This window comes from Pinus tabuliformis, chromosome 5_1, assembly GCF_031772625.1.
Source record: "Pinus tabuliformis cultivar Carrire ecotype Pingquan chromosome 5_1, CPIR1, whole genome shotgun sequence".
Taxonomy (NCBI): Eukaryota; Viridiplantae; Streptophyta; class Pinopsida; order Pinales; family Pinaceae; genus Pinus; species Pinus tabuliformis.
In genome coordinates this window covers 624,457,567-624,466,195 of record NC_142305.1, presented here as the reverse complement: position 1 = coordinate 624,466,195, position 8,629 = coordinate 624,457,567, and the positions used below count along the sequence as shown (strand labels likewise).

The window sequence follows — 8,629 nt, the reverse complement described above, 5'->3', positions numbered from 1 at the left end:
ATGAAAAAATGGTCAACAGATTTGGTTTCCCAATGGGTAGGTTGAGGCCATCTGTAGTTAATGGGTTGATGATGTAATCTTTTTAAGATTGATGAAAGGAACCATTGAGAAACTCACGAAAATAATAATAATAGTAATATTTTGCATTTTAATTTGAAAATTCAATAATATATTTAAAAAGAATTATGTCGATAGGTATATTTATTTTGATGGAGTATTTCAAAATTTTAATTTAATTATCAATAATTATTAGATAGATGGTAAGGATTTAACCTCCACAAAATATTCTAGAATATTTTTATTAATATACACAAATTAAAGGTTGAGATTTATCTCCAAAGTAATGCCTTTTTTATCATTTTAATTAAGTTGATTAATTAAAAAAATGTCATATGAACAAATGTCATATGAAGTAAGTTGTGGTTTTTTGAGCATGTGGTATTATAATCCATGGTATTAACCAATATTATTCTAACAAAACCTATTTACAGATTAAGAATCTTCATAATAAAGTTCGGATAAATCTCCATAATTTTTTTTTTTTCTCAATCTATCTACTTCTATTATTATACAAAAAGATTCAAAAAGTTACAGCAAGGCCTTAGCCTTGAAAATCTTGCCATGAGGTTGACAATTAGCCCAGATGAACACATTCCAAAAATTGGTGGACTTCCTTCTGTTGCGTCTTCTCCTAAGACCCGAAACATTGCTAAACAGGGACAAGCTGAGACATACAACCATTGCGCAGTTGTGCAACGCTAAACAAGGACTTCCAAACATACAGACACATATCGTCGACACAGAGACATATAGACACATACTATGACCTGACACAGGCAAAATTGCGAGTTTCAAAAACAGAGTAATGCGCCTACTTCTTAGGCTGCCGAGAGCAGAATGCCATACAAGATCAGTCATCATCCGTAGTGTAGGGTTCCTCCACTACCCTGCACCCGTATTGCAAAGAGTCTTCCGAGTCTGAGCGAAGGACCACCGAGCTGGTTGGGTCTCCCTGAGCTGGTTCGCTTGGACCTGCAGGGGCAGCTTGAGTCACCAAGGAGGAGCTTCCCATGACCGGGCGTTGAGTATCAATTGGAGGCGCCATCCCTTGTTCTGGCGGAATTGTCGGATGTGCTGCTGCCTGGCCGCTGAGATTTTCACAATTTTCTATAGTAACAGAAACTAAGAAAGTGGAATTGGCAAGAGTACAGGGGATACGATAACGAACTGTTGGATGCGCCGCATGCTCACACTCAGCCATCCTACCACGCCCGTGTCCTCTGCCTCTTCCGGCTCTGGTAACATGAGGACGGCTTTGCTCAGGTGCCAACTCGACCGAGGAAGAGGGGGAGATGGGGGCAGACCTCTGAGAGGTGGCACGTCCACGGGAGCCTCCACGTCTGCTTCCCATCCTAGGACGCTCTCTCGGCATTGCAATGTACAGAGGATTAACAAGTGAGCAGATACACGGAGGGGAGTGACTAACCAGTACGTGAGCCCTTTGAGCTTGAGCCCAATGCCTGTGAAACACTCTCGTGCCTGAAACAGAGACGGAATTGGGCACTGTAAGTGATTGACCCTGAGTTACCAACAGCACCGCAGAGGAGTGCGAAGAGGCTACAGAGGAATGCGAAGAGGCCGCAGAGGAATGCCAAGAGACCGCAGAGGAATGCGAGGAGGCCGCGGGAGCACATAGTTTTTGAAGCGCCATTGCACAATTAACCAAGAGGCAGATGGAGGAGTTAAAGACCAGCATTAAAAACCTTGCATGAGACCAGCTCACCAGTTCTGCAAGGTACCTCGTGGCGTGCATGGGCTGACACCTGCCCATGTGAAGCGCCACCTTCGTACCATCATACCATTCAAACACCCGCATCCGGGAGAGAGATATCTTTCTGCACCAAAGAAGTGCAATCCTGTTTGAGTTGTTCATCATCTGCCATTTCAAGGGATCCTGAGAAATAGGGAAGTTGCTGAGTTGCGCCCTGGTTGGCCAATCTGTCTGCGACTTGATTTGCTGTTCTTCTAACATGCTGGAAGGTTATGCTTTGGGGATTTCTTAGCTTTTCCTCCAGTGATTCCAATCTACTGAGCAGTCTCCAGCTGGATGCTATCTTGACTGCTGTAGTGCCTGCTTGTATTCTGTTGGCTGCTGCTATAAGGATAGATGAGTCACCTTCGACCTCTAGAGGGAAGAAGTGCTTTTGCTCTGCAATGCAGATCCCTTTCCAAAGTCCTTCCAACTCAGCTGCATTATTAGTGTCTTTGCCAATCGATCCATAATAGATATGCAATATTGCCCCCGTATGGCTTCTGAAGATTCCTCCAAATCCTGTCGGCCCAGGATTACCTTTGGCTGCCCCATCAAAATTCAGCTTGTAAGAGTTAATTGCAGGAGGGGACCAGGATAGCGGAGAGGCGGTGCTTGTTGGAGGACGGGCCTTAACATGGGCTAAAAAGGAGAGGTCCAGATTCCAGGCTTTCAGAATGATACATTCCTGCGGAGATTCTGGCAGATCTGTATCATACCAGGTTCTGATGGCTAGAGTTTCTTGAAGATTTTGTTTTAGGAGGAGCCACAGAGCTTCTATTGGCCGGCAGGTGTTGTTGAAGATTCTGTAGTTTCTTTCCTTCCAGAGAATCCAATAAAGAAAGCCTGGTATTAGACTCCAAAGAGAGTTAAGAAGCTGGCTTTTAAAAGGGTTCTTTGTCCATTTCCTTATGGTTTCTGTAACATCCTCCATCCGAGCTTCCGATCTCCTGTTGCATTTTTCAGTTCTCTCCCAAAGTTGCGTTGCTAGCGGACATGTTTCCATTAAGTGTCTGATGGTTTCAGAGTGGAGATTGCAATTTGGGCATCTTGATGGGCCAATGAATCCACGCTTTTGCAGGTTGTCCCAAGTGAGTATGCGCCTTTTACTTAAAAGCCATAAAAAAGTGGAGACCTTAGGCCATACTCCTGGTTGCCAGACCTTTTCCCATATCTGGTCCTTGTCTGTCTGGATGGCTGAGTAGCGCAATTGGTATGCTTCTTTGGTGGTGAATGTTCCTTTGGGCGTATGTCCCCATCTTAGTTTGTCCTGCTGGTTAGAGTATCGAATTCTTCTGTAATTGAGTTCTTGATCTATGTCAGTGTGCGTTTCTCCTTGCCAATCAGTCTGCCAGAGGCTAGCGGGTTTCCAGATTTGGAAATCATGGTGCGTGGGCTGCTGCCAGAATTGATGAACAAATGTGAGGTTCGCCTGCTGCATGGAAGCTTGCCATAGTGGCTTTTGGAATAAAGTTGCCAGTTTCGGGAGTTGTTGCCATGAATCCTCCCAGAACCTTGCAGTTGTGCCTGAGTGAATTTCCCAAAAACTATGCTCTTGAATGAAAGCGTTGTGGAGCTTTGCGGCATTCCATATTAGAGACCCTTGGGTTGTTGTGCTGATTCTGATAAGATCATTCCATTGACTGCCCGGGGCATATTTTGCTTGCCAGAGTCTTGCCCATGGTGAATGTGGCTTGGAGATCCAATTCCACCATATTCGAGCTCCCATTGTATTGTTGCTTTGGAGAGGATCCCTTAAGCCCAGGCCACCTTCAGATTTGATTTTGCATACTTCTTTCCAGTTGACAAGAGCCCATTTTCTGTTCAGGCCAGAGGAGCCCCATAGGAAGTTGCGCTGAAGATTGCGGATTGCTTTAAGGACCCATTTTGGCACTGCCATGATGGAAAAAAGATACAAAGGCATTGCCTGGAGAACCGATTTGATCAAGACAAGTCTGCCAGCCATGTTTAGAGAGCGAAAAGTCCAAGACGAAAGCCTTGATTCTAATTTGTCTAGGAGAGTCCTCCAAGAAGCATGCTTGATGGCAGAATCAGCTAGAGGAGCCCCCAGGTACTTTGAAGGAAGCTTGGCAATAGAGAACCCCAGAATTCGAGCAATATTCCTTTGAGTAGAAGGGGGAGTGTTGAAAAAGAAGAGCTGAGATTTAGAAGCATTGATAGAGGTGCCAGAGGCTTCAGAGAAGAGGGAGAGTAGGGATTTGAAAACAGAGGCCTCTTGAGAGGATGGATGACCAAATAACATTGTGTCGTCTACAAACTGTTGATGGGAAAGAGGATTAAGACCATGGAGGGAAATTCCTTTTAAAGCCTGGGTGGAGACAGCGGATTTGAGCAGTCTACTGAGCCCTTCTGCCATTAGGACAAAGAGGAATGGGGAAAGGGGATCCCCCTGCCTGATACCACGGGAGGGGCGGAAGGGCGTAGATGGGGAACCATTCAGCAAGACAGAGATGCTAGGAGAGGAAATAAGATTCATGATCCATCTGGTCCATGTTGAATTGAAGCCAAAAGCTAATAACATCTTGTGAATGTAATTCCAACTGAGTTTATCAAAGGCTTTAGAGAGATCCAGCTTTAGAATCATACCTGGTTTTTTGAGAAGCTTTAGAGAGTGAATAACCTCATTCGATAGAATTATACCGTCCATGATCTGCCGCCCTTCTACATAACCCGTCTGCTCTGGAGAAATGAGAAGAGGAAGGAGAGGTTTGAGCCTGTTCGCTATTACTTTTGAGATGAGCTTATAGATGACATTGCATAGCGCTATTGGTCGGTATTTATCAGGCTTATTTGGTTCTTCACCTTTAGGTACCAACGCTAAGAAGGTTGCATTGAGGGAAGGAAGAATCCAGTGCATAATTCTTGATTCCTCCACTAGTTCCCATACCTCTGTCTTGATGAGCTCCCAAAACTCATGAAAGAAATTGGCCGTGAAACCGTCAGGCCCAGGTGCCTTGCCGTCTTTAAGTTGGGCCATTGCTTCTTCAACCTCCCTGAGTGAAGTGGACTGGAGCAGTTTGTTGTTGTGGTCCTCCGTTATGATTCTTGGAATGTGCTGCGTGATAGCTCTAATTGCCTGATCTCTGTTACCTGTGGGCTCCCTGAGAATATCCTGAAAGTAATCTTTGAACTCCTTCTCCATATCTTCGTGTGCTTCTAATCTTGCCCCTTGTTGATTGTTTATGAATGCGATGTTGTTGTGCATTCGCCTTTGGATGGCAGTTTTATGGAAGAATTTGGTATTCTTCTCCCCCTCCTTGAGCCACCTAATTCTAGATTTTTGACGCCAGAGAATTTCCTCTTGCTGCCTGCGGGCTTCAATTTGATTCCAGAGGATCTGCTCCTGATGCGTCTGCTCATCTGTCCTACCTTCCAGGATGAGAGCTTGCTGAAGCGCATTCATTTGCTGTTCCAGCCTTTTGCGATTCTCCTGGATGTTGCCAAACTGTGTACGATTCCAGACTTTGAGAACTTGTTTTAAGTTTTTTAATTTCTGTTGGAATTGAAACATTTTGGCACCCTCTGGCGGGATGAAAGATTGCCATGCTTCACTTACCACTGTCTTGAAGTTAGGATTTGTGAGCCAGAAGGCTTCAAATCGGAAAGGTCTATTGCTTCGAGTGCCCGGCCGAGACCATTGTAACATTATTGGCCAATGATCGGATCCTCCTTGGGGTATGATGGAAGCATGGAAGTCCCCTCCCAGATGTATAGCATTATCCGAAATGAGGAACCTATCGAGCCTAGAGGCAATATGATGTGTGCCCCTGCGCTTATTGGTCCAAGTAAAGACTCCATTGGAGGTTTGAATATCCATGAGTTGATTGTTATGTATGAATTCTCTGAGGCCATTGCTGTCACCTTCTAACCTGATTCTGCCTCCTTTTTTCTCCTCCATTGATTTTATGATGTTGAAATCGCCGCCACCGATCCAGAGGGGGAACTGCCTGTTTGCATTGAGAATAGTAAGAGTATCCAGAAGATCTAATTTTTGCTGAAGAGTCTGCAGAAAATACACATTTGAGAGATGCCCATGGATGTTAGTGCCAATGAGATGGAAGGACGCTTGGATGAGGTGATGGGTGGCATGAAAGTCATATAGAGTAAGAATCTGCGGATTCCACAAGATGGCTAATCCGCCTGAAGCCCCAGAGGCATCGACTGAAACTGAGCCGCTGCCTGCCCAGATCTTGTTGCGAATTCTTTCTATAGCAGTGTTGTTGCTTTTTGTTTCTTGAAGAAAAACTAGTGACGGTTTTTCTTGTTGAATCAGGTTTTTTATCATACGGTGTTTTGAGGGGCTGTTGAGTCCTCTCACATTCCAGGAGATGAGCTTCATGGACAATGGGGTTTGGGTTTATAGAACTTTGTCAACTTAGGGAACCGCCCTGATTCCATAAGTATTTCTCCTACTATGATAGTCCTTTGAAGGTCTGTCTTGCGCCCCCTTTTCTTAGTTTCTTTGAGAATTTTTTTTCCGTCCCAAGGGCTTCCTGCCTGTATACCAAGACTTTTGTTGTGCTGCGCTTTGATTAAGACTCCTTCAAGCCTGTCGATTTGCCAAGGGGGTATTGAGTTATATTCTTTCTGTTTGCAAGCCGTTTCTAGTTTGAAGATATCTAGACCATCCAGGCTGACATGCTCCGGATCTTCCTCCATGATGATAGGGGAACTCTGGTCTTCCACATCTGCGGAGTCCTGTAGACTGAGAGCAAGAGCTGCATCTAGATCCATGGCCGAGGGCTGCTGGTTGAATTCTAGAACAGATTTCCCCTGGGTAGAGGGGTGAGGGCCGAGGTCAGAAACCATTTTATTATCCGAAAGAGGATTGGTTGAGGGGCAAGAAGTGACTGGAACGGAGGACTGCTTGGGGGCAGAGGGAGCATGGGAGGATGAGGGCAAGGAGGTGTTCTCCTGAGGTTCAGAGCTTGGTTTATCCTGAGGATCAGGAGAAGAAAGCAAAATGAATCTGTTCTGGGTATCTGTTTTGATGGAGCTGTCAGGGACTGCCTGGTTTTTCTTGGCATGCCTACGGCGGTTTGGAACTTTGATGAATCCTTCCGAGTCTTTATTGGATTCATTGGTTGAAGATTTGGACTGCGAGTTCAGAGGACAATCTCGGAAGAGATGGCCGTGTTCATGGCATTTACGACAACGAAAGGGGATATGCTCGTAATCTAAAGGCTGGGTCCATTCAAAATCATCGTGAAAGAGACTTACCGAGTCGGCTAGAGCTTTGGTCAGGTGCATCTGAACACAGATCCTGGCATACGAGGTATATTTGCGGGTTTTTGTTTCCTCAGCAACTTTGATGAAGGTCCCTAGTTTATTGCCAATATCTGCTAGCGTGTCTTCTTTCCAATATTCCACTGGGAGGGAATACATACGTATCCAGACTGGAGCCCAACTGAAATCTTCTTTGTCAGGGTTGAACCTAGGCTTCCAATCCGTGAGATAAAGCCCTGAAGAGTTAAAGAAATACGGGCCGCCTTCGAATATGCGAGATTTGTCCTCCACACAGTGGAAAATGGCTGTGAAGAAGCCTTTCGGTCCAAGCTGCAGGGTAACCTGTCCTTTGGGCTTCCACTTTGAAGCTATCCATCCCTGCAGCGCCTTTTCAGTAGGCCAAAATCCAAGAAACTTTCCTATTAGCGCATGATCCTGCATGAACTGGATCTCACCGTTAATGCGATGACTTGGAAGATCAACTTTGATTCGTTCTGCAGCCTTCGGGATGCAGGTAGCCGAGGTCGCCTTTGGCTGTGACGAAGAGGCTTTTTGTTGCGCATCTTTTTCTTTGTCAGCCGCATCGCTTGGTGCTGAGGGAATCGCTTCGCCATTCGTCCTTTGTCCTCCCTGATCAGTTTCAGGGAAAGCGCCAGAAGGGGTCAGAGGAATTGCATGTTGGTCATTGTCAGAGGCTGGAGTTGTGAAAGGAGGGGGGGAGGATCCCACCCCTCCTGCAGGCGAAGCCATGGAAGGCAGTCAGAAGGAGCCCGGCGGCGCGAGCTCAGAGGGTCAGAGGAATGCAGCGATTAGGGTTATCAGAATTCTTGCGGGCGGGACGTTCGCATGTTTCAAAAACATCCAGATGTTGAATAAAAGGTAGTGGGCTTGGCCCGGTTTAGACTAACTACTCGCACGACGAGCTACGACCTTGCTCGGGATTGAACACAAGACCGGTCCATCATGACGAGGCCGACTTTACTACTATGTCGCCTCCACAACCTTCGGATAAATCTTCATAATTAAAAGCATTGTTCCATTTTTTTAAAATGTATATATTAAATTTTTATAATAATAATAATAATAATGATGTAGCTAAAATATAATTAATTTTTTGATCTTTTAAATTTGATATAAGATTTATCATAAAATATATGTTTCAATACTTTTTATGAATTGTTCTCATCAGTGTTTACTAACGATTTAATTTATATAAACACTTTACTTTTTAATTTATTTAAATATATTTTTATCATATCTTTTCTTAAATAAATTTATTAAAAACGCTTTAAAAATAAATCAATTTCAATTTTTTACTCTACCACCATGACTTATAATTGATAAACTATTATTCGACAAAGTGCAACAAATAGTAATGTGACATTGATTTTCCATTTTCTTTTTATCCACCATGACTTGACTTATCGTCTATAAACTATTATTCAACAAAGTAGTAATTCTTATCCACCATGACTTAGACTTATGGTCCATAAAATATTATTCAACAAAGTAACAATGTGGAAATAGTTTTTAATGTTCTCCCATTTCTTTCTCATAATACTTTTCACCATA

At 44.2% G+C, this 8,629-nt stretch overlaps 1 protein-coding gene across 1 annotated transcript; it reads right to left on the bottom strand.

Moving 5' to 3' along the window:
• Window positions 1-1,862: 1,862 nt before the first annotated feature.
• Window positions 1,863-7,807, bottom strand: LOC149166487 (uncharacterized). The gene is made up of 3 exons (XM_089430173.1): window positions 6,329-7,807; window positions 4,452-5,834; window positions 1,863-4,352 (listed from the first exon to the last, which is right to left on the bottom strand). Exons 1-3 carry the CDS (start codon window positions 7,805-7,807, stop codon window positions 1,863-1,865), a joined length of 5,352 nt encoding a protein of 1,783 aa, XP_089286299.1.
• Window positions 7,808-8,629: the final 822 nt, after the last annotated feature.